This window comes from Podarcis raffonei, chromosome 10 (genome assembly GCF_027172205.1).
Source record: "Podarcis raffonei isolate rPodRaf1 chromosome 10, rPodRaf1.pri, whole genome shotgun sequence".
In the NCBI taxonomy this organism is placed as follows: Eukaryota; Metazoa; Chordata; class Lepidosauria; order Squamata; family Lacertidae; genus Podarcis; species Podarcis raffonei.
The window spans coordinates 75,020,532-75,034,413 of NC_070611.1; the positions used below are offsets into that span (position 1 = coordinate 75,020,532).

Sequence of the window (13,882 nt, forward strand, 5' to 3'; positions counted from 1 at the left end):
CTCAAAAGCCTATGTTCTGGAGTCAAGTTGTGTGTGCAAAGGGCTCCTTTCTGTGTGCCCCTTTCTCCCTGCATTACCTGTGCACACTCAAACTGTATACAACAGCGGACCCTCCCAGGGACCCTATTTTCCAGGGATAGTCCTGGATTTACGGGATCTGACCCAGGTTCTGATTTGATCCTGGAATGTCCCGCTTTTTCTTAGGATGTCCCTATTTTCATCAGAGAAACGTTGGAAGGTCAGGAGTTATGTGACTCCCCTGGGGCAAGGAGATAAGTAGCTATACAACTTTTTGAAGACATATTTCTGATTTTTCCATCATGTGACTCAAGCGAGAGTCAAAATGGGACATCATGGAATCCAATCAGAAGCTGGAATGAGGTCGAGGGGTACGCGCTGTAAGAACAGGATGCAGGACCAGATGGGCCTCATCCAGCCGCTAAAACAAGTCTGCATTCGGCTCTATTGGCAAACCACAGCTGGACACAGAAGGGGGACTAATCAAGGCTAAATTTCCAGATTAAGAATAAATTTCCAAAAAGCTTGGTTGCCATCTGTCACGGATGCTTTAGCTGAGATCCCTGCATTGCAGGGGGTTGGACTAGATGACCCCTGGGAACCCCTTCCAATTCTACCGCTCTATGATTCTGTTGCCCAGTGCAAATGTGACTTAGGCCCATTAATTTCAGTAGCTTTCCTCTGCGTAGGACTAGCACTGGGGGGGGGGGGACAGCAGTCCTTCTTACATTTGTGCTGTATGGGAACCTTGGTTTCCAGGAAGAGACATGCATAGATGGATGGTTTTCTTAGATCACAGAGCGGGAGATTTAAATGTGACACCCCCTAACTAGGTATAGACGCCAAGGTTTTGCAAAAAAAGTTGAAAGAAGAAACCTCGCTGCAATTGCATCAGATATTTTAAACCACTCAAAGAAAAGGGACACAAAGAACAAATGGCATAAAATTCAACCTCCAACTTCTGTTTTTTAATTTTTTAATTTTTAATTTTAATTTTATTATATCTTAGTTCCATCATTACTGGATTATGGTCTGATATCGTTTTCGGGAGGATCTCAATTTTACTTATAAAAGGTATTAGATTGTTTGAAGTCCAGATTGCATCCATACGACTGGCTGATTTTTAAGCATATGAATAGAAGGTATATTGTCTGTCCTTTATATGTTTCTCTCTCCTTTCTCTCTTGGAGCTTCCCTTTTCTTGATGTTGTCTCTCTCTCTGTTCTATCTAGATCCAGAGTTATTACTCCGTTGAAGTATCCCATAACGATCATACTGTCATTACTGTATTCTAATGATGCTATATATTCTAATGATGCTATATATTCTGTTCCTAATTTATTATTTATCAAAACTTTGTCATGTTTCTTTGCTATATGTGTTTCCTGGAGACAAATGGCATCCCAATATTTCTTTCTTACAATATGCTAGGTTTTGTGCCTTTTCACCTTATTGTTCAAACCACTGATGTTCCACGATATAATGTTCAAGTTCATTAATCTTTATTAAACACAAAATCAAATAACAACATAAAATATGGAATTGCATTTAAGTACAGTAAAATAGTTATGAGAGCTTCTGTTTCTTTTATTCTCCTCCTGGACTTTCCTGTCCTTCATCTCTTTCTTCTCTTTCTTGAGCTGTACCCCCTCCCAGGTCTCTTTTATATTTCCGCCTATAATTTCCTAATTTTTCTGGGGATCTAATGGTCTTTCTTCTGTCTTTGTAAATGAAGGAAATACCTTCAGGAAATTCCCACTTGTATCTAATTTCATTTGTCTTCAATGCCTCTGTCAGAGTCTGGTACGTTTGTCTCTTTTTCAACAGACGTTTTGGGATTTCTTTGTAAATTAGAATATTTCTCCCGTTGATTATCAACTTTCTTTTTTGCAATATCTTGTCTTTCAGTAATCTTGAATTAAGGAAAACCATGCAATTACCAGGTCCCTTAAAGGTTTTTCCATGATCTGGTTTGATCCTGAAGATCTTGTCAATGTCCATTGTTAACTGATCCTCTTGTACTCCCAGCCAGGTCGCCAACTCTTTTCTCAGTTTTGCTTCGATGCCCTCATTTGGTGTTTCGGGGATCCCACGGAAGCAGAGAATTCATTCTCTTTCATGCGTTTCTGAGATTGCTATCTGATCAAGCATTTCTTCCTGTATTCTTTTTTAGAGCCTCAATATCACCATTTATTGCATCTTGTCCTTTTTTCAGCTCTTTACTTTGAAAAATCATCAACAAATATTAGCATGTATCTATTCTTTCCCAGTGAAGGAACATTAATGGGTCCACATAAGTCAGTGTGCACAATGTCAAGCACTTTGGTGCTTCTGTGTTCTGTACAACGTGGAAATGAAGGTTTTACAGCCTTTTCAGTAACACAGCTTATACTGGAGCTCTGTTGCTCTTTGTTACCTGCAAACCTCTTACAAGATCTCTTCTCTGTAGATCCAGAATAACGCTGGTGTCTCTGTGTCCAAGCCTTCTGTGCCATAGGTCCAGGTCTGCCTCATCCTTCTGGCTGGAATATGCTACTTTTGCAGACTGGTTCTCTGAAAGATCAATCTCATATACACCATTTACTAGCTTGGCTTGTACAAACACTTTACCGTTTTTAGTCACATTACACTCTCCATTTCCAAACGTAATCTGGAAACCTTTTCTGTCCAAAGTGGACACGCTGAGTAAATTGCAGCTCAGTTGTGGTACATACAAAACTCTAGAAACTGTGGATTCAATAGTTTCCTGCTTGGCAGGGGGTTGGACTCGATGGCCCTTGTGGTCTATTCCAACTCTATGATTCTATGATTCATTGTTTATATTGAATTTCAAGTCCATGGAATCTGCACCTTTTGCTTTAACAATGTTGCCATCTGCAATCTCAATTTCAGATACTTCATCATTTATCTCATTAAAATTTTTGTTGTTGTTTAGTCGTTTAGTCGTGTCTGACTCTTCGTGACCCCCTGGACCAGACCACGCCAGGCACTCCTGTCTTCCACTGCCTCCCGCAGTTTGGTCAAACTCATGTTGGTAGCTTCGAGAACACTGTCCAACCATCTCGTTCTCTGTCGTCCCCTTCTCCTTGTGCCCTCTATCTTTTCCAACATCAGGGTCTTTTCCAGGGAGTCTTTCTCATGAGGTGGCCAAAGTATTGGAGCCTCAGTTCAGGATCTGTCCTTCCAGTGAGCACTCAGAGCTGATTTCCTTCAGAATGGATCAGTTTGATCTTCTTGCGGTCCATGGGACTCTCAAGAGTCTCCTCCAGCACCATAATTCAAAAGCATCAATTCTTCGGCGATCAGCATTCTTTATGGTCCAGCTATCACTTCCATACATCACTACTGGCAAAACCAGAGCTTTAACTATACAGACCTTTGTTGGCAAGGTGATGTCTCTGCTTTTTAAGATGCTGTCTAGGTTTGTCATTAAAATAGTCCTTTTCAAATGAGAAATGTGAGCTCGCCCCAGAATCAATAATCCACTTATTACAACAATTACCCAACAATTTTCATGATTCTGGACAGCTAAATTCCTTTCTTGTAGTAGCAAAGTGCATTCAGATTTCCCCTTCTTTTCCCCTTTTGGCTGAAAGGGGTGGGGTTTTCTTGTCCTAGGAGCTTTGCAGTTCTTTGCAATGTGCCCTTCCTTGTTGCAATTGAAGCAAACCACTTTCTTGGGCATTTCTCTGGACTTTGTAAATTGCCTAGATGCATAATTACTGTCCTTGCTTCTAGCATTTCTTACTGGAGACTCAGCTCTCTCTCTGCATTCCTCCCTTAAATGACTGGTCAGGTCTTTAAAAGTTAGACCTTCTCTGTGGTCCATTATGCTAACAAATTAATCAAACTTTGGTCCTAGGGATGATAGCAAAAATGATGTCTTTGTATCTTCATCAAAAGGCTTAGGAATAAGATCAATCCTTTGAATAATCTCAGCAAACTTGTTGATGTGCTCTGTGAGTTCTTCTTTTGAATTCATCCTCAGTCTGGTTAATTTACACATCAAGGTCCTTAGGAGTTCTTGGTAGATTCTTGATACATGCGCTCAATATTACTTAAGATTTGAGATGCATCATCTTGACTATTTATTAATAGATGCTCATCACAAAGTCCACTCGAAATTATGTGTCTGGCTTCGCTGTTCTTGTCTTTCCAAGCTCTTATCTTGGCTAAATCTTCCTCAGTTGCTCCTGTAGGCTGAGGGTTCTCTACAGCATCCAAAACGTATTTTTAATCTAGAAATGCTATTAAGCGCTTCTTCCAGTGCACAAAATTGTATTCATTTAGCACAGGCATTCCTAGTTTTGCATCACTATCAAAAGCTGCTCTAGCCATCTTAGAATTCAAAAATGTGAAAAATATTCAAAAATTTGTCAAAATTTTAAAATCAAAATCTCAAAAATCTCAAAATACAAAACAAATCTTCACTGCCTTGGGTCACTGTGAACTCTGAGGGAGGGGAGGGGTTGCTTAATCCCCACTGCACAATAGAACAAAGGACCATGTGCTTACCAGGAAGTTCTCTCAGAAAAATATTACTCAACTCAAAATCACAATCCAACGCAATCCTTCAAAAATACACAAAAACATGTAATGCTGGGGCCACTAACCCTTTGTGGGAATGTTCAGGGATGCAGGAGAGGATATATTGTCTGATTATATCCTTATCCAACTTGTGTTAACAAGTTCCACAATTTCAGCAGAGTAACATTCCCCTCTTTTAAATTTTGCAGCGGATGCGTTTTGCTCAGGCTCGCTAAAGCCTCTATAATAACTGTTCTGGTATTTTCCCCTTATTCCCTCATAAAAGATAAGACAGGACACAGTCTTCTATAAAAGTATAAAAAGAGTTTACTCACATTCTGTTCACAGTCGGATCCCATAAGGCAGACTTATCTTAGAAAAGTAACATACACTTGGAAATTATTCCAGAAGAAGACAGTCCCTTTGTCCTTTCTTGGCTGGCAGGGAATCCACACTCTATGCCACACTCTAACAACACTGGCTCTCTTGGATTTGTGACCGATGCTTTTTTATTTCTTAAAAATCCCATCTGAAAGATCTTCACCCTTTTTCTGTCCTGCCCTCCCCCAAATCCACATCCCCCCTGCTTTGAATCTTTAAACTGGATCACTGCTTAGTGCAGCAGCTGTCCAGACATGAGCAGAGGATTGCAATGCCATCTTCCTCCTGCTGCCTTTTGCTGAAACAACCAAAACATGGAATAATTGGGATGTTTAAAACTGCAGAATTTTATCATCAGGAAGCTGCAGTGGAGGCACTAGCAGGAAGCAAAGTGGGGTGGGGTATAAATGCCTTGATACCTTTATTTATTGTGTTTCTGTTATGTACTGAGTTGAATAGGATCCAAAAGGCAGTAGTCTGAGTGGTCCTAGAACAATAGGATTCAGAATGCAGTAGTCTGATTGGTCCTAGAACAATAGGGTCCAGAATGCAGCAGTCTGATTGGTCCACAGGAGCCACCCAATCCAGCTCCAGGTGGAAGTGAATCAGGAACCTGATTGGCCTACAGGAGAATCCCAGAATTAGCCAATCACGTGGGGCCCATTGTGTAAATAATGTATATAAAGCAGACATTCTGGGGGAGCTTTCATTCCTCCTCACCACTATGAGCTGAATAAAGAGCATGAAATCCACTCTCGACTCCGAGTATATTTCCGTTTCTACCCCACTCCCCCCCCCCATGTTGTTCAAGGTGGTGACAATGGTTCTCCCTTTCCACCCTTAACCCACACAACAGCTTTATGAGCTGAGGGGCAGTGACTGGCTCAAGGGACTTCCTTTGCTGCTGCGTTTCGGTCAGGGATTTTAAGCTCTGTGTCTAAGCAGGGTTTTGGGGGGTTTTGTCCTGGCTCTTTCCTCCAGGAAAACCCTCATTTTACCATTGAATTGGTGGGAACAATTGCCTCCAATTCAGTGGTAAAATGCAGATTTTGCCCGAGAAAGAGCTGGGGCAGAAAGAAGAAGAAGAACAAAAGAAGAGTTTGGGTTTGATATCCCGCTTTATCACTACCCGAAGGAGTCTCAAAGCGGCTAACATTCTCCTTTCCCTTCCTCCCCCACAACAAACACTCTGTGAGGTGAGTGAGGTTGAGAGACTTCAGAGAAGTGTGACTGGCCCAAGGTCACCCAGCAGCTTCATGTGAAGGAGCGGACACACAAACCCGGTTCCCCAGATTAGGAGTCCACTGCTCTTAACCACTACACTACACTGGCTCAGAAAGAAAACTGTTTGGAACTGGAGCTTTCAAGCATGCACCTGCGACTGGAAAACAAGGTTTAGCTGCATCTTTAGAGAACACCATGGAATCAGGATTCCCTTTCACCTGGTGCAGGTAGGCTTGGCTTAGCCTATAGAGCAGGTACGTGCAAAGTCTGGCCTAATCCACTCCACCGGTCGGTTTAATCTGGCCCCTGTTGCAGTTTATTTCCTGGGGGAAAGCCCTAAAAAGCTCAACAACTTCAATCCTAAAAAAAGGCTCAACAACTTTGGTCGGCCCTTATGCATGTTCACTGCATCAAATCTGGCCCTCTTTGAAGAAAGTTTGCAATAGAGACTTGCAGCTTCCAGGGAACAGCCTGGATCTGCAGCTGGAATAACAGAAGCAGATCACAGCAGGTGACACAAATAATTCACCTCACAGCCTCCCAAGCATGATTCAGGAGAGCTGTTGCTTTGGGTTGCGAAAAGCAGCACACCAACACTCACCTGTTGATCCATTCATTTGTGGTTTTATTCATTTTGAGAACTTTGATTTTTTTATTTTGTTAAAAAGTGTCACCAACAAGCTGTTTGCAGCATTAAGTCCCCATTTGGATGCAACGTCATATTCAAGCCAGGTTGAAAAACACCGAGGAAACAGTGGCAAGGCTATGAGATAAATTTTGCGCACGTGATCCATTATGGGCGATGTTAGAAAAAGAAGAAAATCAAATGGGGAGAAGATGCATTTAGTTTGTTACCAGCAAAGGACGGATCGTGGGCTCTGAGATCTGGCAGGGGCAGCCCACCCACCATGCCCACGGGCACCCCTGGCATTGCCACCCGAGCCTGGCAGTCCTTATTAGTCCTCGGCTGAGCTAGGGACCACTTCTACTTGGCTCCCGGGTGGCGCCGGAACTTGCCTTTGCAGCGGATTCAGCAACCTGGACTGAATCCCTTTTGCGGGTGTGCGAATTGTGACCCACGGCCTGTAAATCTGCCCATGCCAATGCTGCAAGTTGGCCCTTGTCCTCAGATGCCACCTTATTGGCCTCATGGACCACGGAGGAGGCGTTAGGCCCCAGATTGGGCGCTGGGGGGGAGTCAAGGCGCCCGGTCCTGTGGGCCTTGTTCCAGGAGGCATGTACCATATAATGCGCCTGGGACCCCCTCCTTTGGTCCACCATGTGGGATGGGAGTTGGGTCTGGGAGTGGACCAGGACATGGGATGGGTCTGGGGGGTGGTCTTGGGGGGTCCCCAAGGTCTGGTCGTGGGCCAGACCACAGGAGGGGTCTGGGAGGTGGTCTTGTGGGGTGGTGAAGGTCTGGTCGTGGGCCAGACCACAGGATGGGTCTGGGAGGTGGTCTTGGGGGGTGGTGAAGGTCTGGTCGTGGGCCAGACCACAGGATGGGTCTGGGAGGTGGTCTTGGGGGGTGGCCAAGGTCTGGTGGTGGGCCAGACCATAGGAGGGGTCTGGGGAGTGGTCTTGGGGGGTGGCCATGGCCTGGTGACCCCGTCTGCTTTAGGGGGCCTGGGATATGGCACATTCCCATTTTGTCCCGGTTGGGGCTGTGGCGTTGGAGGTGGGTGTGGACGTGGCGTAGGCCGGGGCTGTGCCATTAGCGGTGGTTTTTTGGGTGGGGAAAAGTCCTCCTTGGTCATCTTCCTGATCCAGTCGATGTAGAACTGCGTGGAGGCGTAGACCCCCGGCTTCTTTTTCTGGCCACAGAATGGTGGTCCCCAGCTTGTGACTCCAATCACCCAGTAGCGTTCAGACCTCTGCTCCCGGCACATGAGGGGGCCGCCGCTGTCGCCCTGCAAGCGGGAGAGAAAAGGCTCCTGTGAGGAGGAGCGTGCTGACAGCCAGATGGGTCAGAAGCGGAGCTTTGTAAGAGGAAAGGTTTGTGAAGATGTCATATGAAAACTTTGGCTGGAAGCATCACAGAGTTGCATCCTGCACCCTGGACCATCCATTGAGCCGATGGTTGGCCTAGATTAACTTCCAAGGAAGCTTATCTAATCTAAGGGAAGGCTGTAGCTCAGAAACAGAGCCACTGCTCTGCATCTTGAAGGTCATAGAATTGCGGAGTTGGAAGGGTCCCTGAGAATCCTCTAGTCCAACTCTTTGCAGTTGTCCCATACAGGGATCGAACCAGCAACCCTGGATTTCTCAGCACCACGCTTGAGCCAACCAGGACAAAGTAGGGCTTTTTGTGTCTGCTGAAAACCGAACCGAGGTCAGCTGTTTGGAGTGCAGCTATGCTCACCACTAAAACACCACCGTCAGTCTCTTGCGGCATCTCCAGAAATGTAGCAACTGTTGGTGACACCCTTCCACTGTGGGATTTTCTCTTTTGGCAAATATCTAACGTAAAATTGAGCTGACCTTTTTGGTGGTTTGGCATTAAAGGACTCCTATCCACCGGTGAGGCAATGGCCCCTACTTGGGTTGTGACGCCTTCTGAGTCCAGATGCTAAGGGTGGCGACCTCTTGAGCAGAGCTTGGAGGGATGCTGAGGGCAAAGGGGATCATCTTCATCTGCCCTGTGTCTGTTAAGGAAGACCCCTGAACTCCAAGGAGGGCATTCATGTTTATGCAAATGCCTTATGCCAAGTTTTCCACTGGTGAATCTCACCCTGCATTTTCTGCTCAGGCCAGTTGCAGCTCTCCAAGGATTTGTCCTTGGAGTGGCCTTCCCCTTCTCTCACAGCTACTGCCTGAGATGCTGGAAGCTGAATTGCAGGTAAGTTTTGCATGTTCAGAGCAAGAGCTCTGCTGTTCCAGGAGCATGAGAAGGTTTCACCCCCAAACCAAACCCATAGCCTTGATTTTGTCATAGCTTCACCCACCTGGCACATAGTAGTGCCTCTTTCCAAATTTTCAGCACAGATGTTCTCCTCGAGAATATAGTGGTACCACCAGTCCGGGCTGCTGCAAGTCGCCCTGGGGATGATGTCAACAGCCCCCTCCTGCATGATGTCGGGCATTTTTTTCGCTGAGAGCAGAACGGGAAAGTGGGGGGAGGGGGAGGCTCAGTTCAGATTTCACTCCCCACCCCACCTGCACCCCCAGGACTAAAGGAGAGAGACATGAAGGCAGGTGCAGCAATATCACCCCCCCTAACCCCCCCTAATCTCTGAGGGTGAGATCAGAGACAAGGGTATGTCAGGCTGCAGAGTAGGGTTAGCTCCAGGTTTCTGGGGGGTCCTGGAGACCCCAAGACTCCGTTTCCACCTGAAACCACATCCCTCCTCACCCTTTAGAACAAAACACATTGGGACCAATATGGCAAACCCCCTGGGGTCTCAAGAAAATGCAGTATTTCATGTTTCACTCATTCCTCTATTGTTTCCAGAGTAAATCCCAGGGAATTTGTTGGGGTTCACTTGTGATGGGTTAACCTGTCAACTGCTGTTTTCCTCATTATTTTTCTATTTTTAGTTTGGATCTCCCTGTTCATGCATCGGTTTCTGAATTTTTTAAAAACTCACCAGGCATTTGGATACTAATTTCTCCTAAGAGAAACCTTTCTGCAAAGCCATTTCCCCTAATATAATGCATTTTTGTACATTATTTTCACAAATACATAAGTTTTTAATGCATCCCAAAACTCTCTGTTTCCTCCTGAAACCACATCCCTCCCTCCCTATCTTTCCATCTGTCCTAGTATTGCATACACTGAGCGACAGCAGCGTTAGACAGGAGTTTCCACCAGCCTTACCCAGAGATTGAAACACAATCGTCTGCGTGCAAAGCCATCATTACTGAGCTGAGTTTTGGGGGCAAGCATCTATGTCTGGAGAAGGCGATCTGCCCAGAAGCCGTGAAGTGGAATGGCTCTCAAAACCAACCACCTCCATCCTGAGTGAGTGCCTGGAGGCGGTTGGAGGATGGATGGCGGCTAATGGATTGAGGTTGAATCCTGACAAGACAGAAGTACTGTTTTTGGGGGACGGGGGCGGGCAGGTGTGGGGGTCTCCCTGGTCCTGAATGGGGTAACTGTGCCCCTCAAGGACCAGGTGCGCAGCCTGGAAGTTATTTTGGACTCACAGCTGTCCATGGAGGCGCAGGTCAATTCTGTGTCCAGGGCAGCTCTCTACCAACTCCACCTGGTATGCAGGCTGAGACCCTACCTGCCCGCAGACTGTCTCGCCAGAGTGGTGCATGCTCTAGTTATCTCCCGCTTGGACTACTGCAATGCGCTCTACGTGGGGCTGCCTTTGAAGGTGACCCGGAAACTACAACTAATCCAACTAATCTGTGAAATGGAATGGCTCTCAAAACAAACACAGCCCAACCATAACTACCAGCTTAGAATCCTAGAGTGGGAAGGGACTCTAAGGGTCATCCAGCCTAACCCCCTGCAATGCAGGAATCAAGATTCATGACCACAAATGCAGCCACTGTAATTTCCACCCTGACTACCATTGCTATTACGTTTCTTTGGCGAAACTAATGGGCAGGGAAGGTGTGGTCTGCAAATTTACTTTAGGCACACAGCCAGGCCACTCCTTCTGGGGGCCTGGTTTCCCTGCAGATCTCACTTGTCGCATCCATGATGCCAAAACCGCTGATGTAGCAGTGCCCCAGCTTGGAAACCGCCACGCTTTCGTCTGGCAAGCAGGCTGGCTGAATGTAGTCCGTGCAGTTGACTGGCTCGTTCAGCTCCACCAAGGAAATGTCGTTGTGTATTTTGCTGAAGGTTTTGTTCCAGAAGCGCTCGTATTGCTTGTGGTTCAGCAGCCTCTTGATCGAGCGCCTCTGGGCATCGGGGCCGGGATCGGAGATGCGGTTGGCACCAATCGACAGAGTGATATTTGGTATTTCCCTGGAACAAAGAATACGCACAGGGTGGGGACTGTGCTCCTGAACAAAATGAAGGTCAGCTGAAGTTGGCTGGATGTTGGAGTACAGGGAGCACAGCTGGGTCTGAGGAGAGAGGGAAGCAGGGAGGCCTCACCGCCCTTTGCCTCATTCCCCTCCCCCAATTTGGTTCTGAGTTGCACATCTCCCTTCTCGCATAATGCCACCACATGGATCTGGAAAACCAGATGTGAACAGCTTACTCCTCAGTGGTCCCTCATCAAACTGGGGCAAAGTTTTAAGTAAAGTGATGAAGCGATGAAGAGTTGCTTTGATCCATGGGGTGGAGTGAAATCTTTGGAAATTACATTTGGGGTGTTGGTTTTGGTTCCTATCATGTTTCTAATCTTCTCCACGTCATTTAAAAAAAAAGTTCTCGTAAAAATTCATCATTGTTTTAGTGTAAATTGCACTTAATGTACACATTTTTGCAGAGCAATTTGCCCCCAAACAAAAAAATTTTGTACACTCTTTTCATGTAATATTGCATTTTACAGGACGCTTTACCCCAACACATGCATTCTTACACACATTGCTATTCATTAATTCTGTTTAAAACCTCTAGTAAATATGCCAATTGCTCTCCTTTTTTTTAATGTAATAAATTTGACTTTTCATCTACCTCTGCTGTTTTCATTAAACCCTGGAGAGGCAAATTCTGGAGCAAAAGTTTCTCAAAAGAACTCCAAAAGGCTTGTCCAGTTTGCAGATTTGTGGGCCTGCGTATGAACTGAAAACTTCAGTAACACTTCATAGTCAAAAGAGCCTATAGGATGAGTCTCAGAAACATGAATCAAAGAGTAGGGGCCAGCTTAGTCCTAGTGTCCTTCTTTCAAGTTTTGCAGGAGAACTGCTGGACCAGGCATGTCCAACTTCAAGTCGGTTGTGATCTACTATCCATAATCAAAAACTGCCAGTGATCTACCACCCTCTGAAGTCAATTAAGTTTATGAAATAAATAAGCAAGCAAGCAAGCAAACAAACAAATTGATCTCTATTTCAGATCAGTCCTGCCATTGATGAGGGTTGTTCCTGGGCTTCTGAATTCTAAAAAAAAAGAGCTCAACAACTAACTTTGGGTTAAAATCATAAAACAGCCCAACAACTTCAATCCTAAAAAAAGGTCAACAACTTCTTTGGATAGCACTGGAGGATGGTTCTTTGACACCCTGCGATGCTGACAGCAGCCACCCCCTCTGAAGGCAGAAGGTGGGACTCTGCTCCCATGAGATGCCCCCGACGTGGGTGCCAGGTTTGCAGACCCCGTGACCACACTTCTTGGGAACCCTTTGCTTACTTTGGTTCCTGAAAGCAGTGGGCTGCGCTGAGGACCCATCGAGGGCTGATCAGGGAGCCTCCACAGATACTGAAGTATCCCGTATAAGTAAGTATTTGGAAGCTGACTGTCCAGGGCCACGTTCCGGGGAGAACGTTGCTGCCGCCCACAACCCGGAGGAGGTTATGGCTGCCCGCCAGGGGACGCCTTCCGCAGACTCCACTGGAAAGCAAGAAAGAGATTGCCATCTACAGAAGATCAGAGACATTGCATATATATCACCTCCCCCCAGTTTGCCCCAAATACTGGTCAGTCCCCTCCTCTTGGCCATCTTGGGAAGAGAGGGATGAAACTGGAGGTGTCCAGCTGCACCTCTGGATGCCTTCCAAATGCCCATCACTCCCAGGCTTTTAAGACAGAGGAGAGAACTTTCTCCAGGCCAGGGGCCACATTGTCTTCTGAGGGCCACATCTCAGTGGTGGGTGGGGCCAGAGGCAAAAATGGACTGTTCAGCAAATCCAAATTAGTAAGCTATTTTCTACCTCTCTCTCCCACCCTCCCTCTGTCATCCTTCTAGAAAAGAAATATTTCCTTTTGTCTGGCCCCCTGACTGGTCCCCCATTCTGCTTCCTTGGGTGACCCAGATGGATTCTAGTATTCTGAGAGAGGGAGGAACATGCCCTCTGAGAACAGACTCTGTCTTTGCACGCTAGTTTTGACCCACCACAATGAAGGGGAGTGAGAGCAGCCATGGGGTCAGTTGTGCCCCCCTCCTCTTCAAGACCACATCCAGAAGGAGTTGGTGGTTGGGATTCCCTCTCCTGCCTCCTCCCCATGTCTGGCCTCTCTCCCCACTTACTCGCAGGTGCTTTCCTCGGCATGGGTGGGGCGGAAAGCAGCGAGGGCCAGAACAGGGAGGAGCCACCACCCCATCCTTCTGCCGGCTCCAGGTGTTGCTGCTTCCTCCATGTTTCCCTGGAATCCATGACATCACAAAACGGAAGATCTGTCAGATCAGCAGGTGGAGAGTCTGACATCATCACAAGTTCTCTTCTCTTCTCTTCTCTTCTCTTCTCTTCTCTTCTCTTGAACAACCCTTCCATCTGAGAGAAGTGTTTATGTGCCCAGAAGCATGGAAAGAGTAAGGCTTGCACCTGACTTTCTGCCCCATGGAGAGGGCATTCTGTCATGGTGATCCCTGCAGGCGTTGGCCAACTGCAACATCCATTCTTTGCAGCACAGGGTGCCCTTCCTTGTGCCTATGAGAGTGCCAGAGTGCCAAGGCCAGGCACCCATTATAGTCCTAGAAAGAGAATTCTTTATTTAAAGTATGGAGGAAGTACCAAAACTTACTAGAACCAAAGACCCCATGGTGGGCTGCACCATTAGAGATGATTTTGATAAAAAAGAAAAATATGGAATAAATGGGGTAACATTTTTTTTATATAAAAAGAAAAGAAAACAAGGACAGTTAAAACTGAACTCATACACAGCTTC

The 13,882-nt window shown here is 46.2% G+C and overlaps 1 protein-coding gene across 1 annotated transcript; it reads right to left on the reverse strand.

Moving 5' to 3' along the window:
- Positions 1-6,754: 6,754 nt before the first annotated feature.
- Positions 6,755-13,460, reverse strand: LOC128421972 (acrosin-like). Its single transcript, XM_053405378.1, has 5 exons — positions 13,245-13,460; positions 12,407-12,607; positions 10,791-11,074; positions 9,096-9,241; positions 6,755-8,060 (listed from the first exon to the last, which is right to left on the reverse strand). The coding sequence occupies exons 1-5, from the start codon at positions 13,352-13,354 to the stop codon at positions 7,107-7,109; spliced, it is 1,695 nt and encodes a 564-aa protein (XP_053261353.1). The 5' UTR covers positions 13,355-13,460; the 3' UTR covers positions 6,755-7,106.
- Positions 13,461-13,882: the final 422 nt, after the last annotated feature.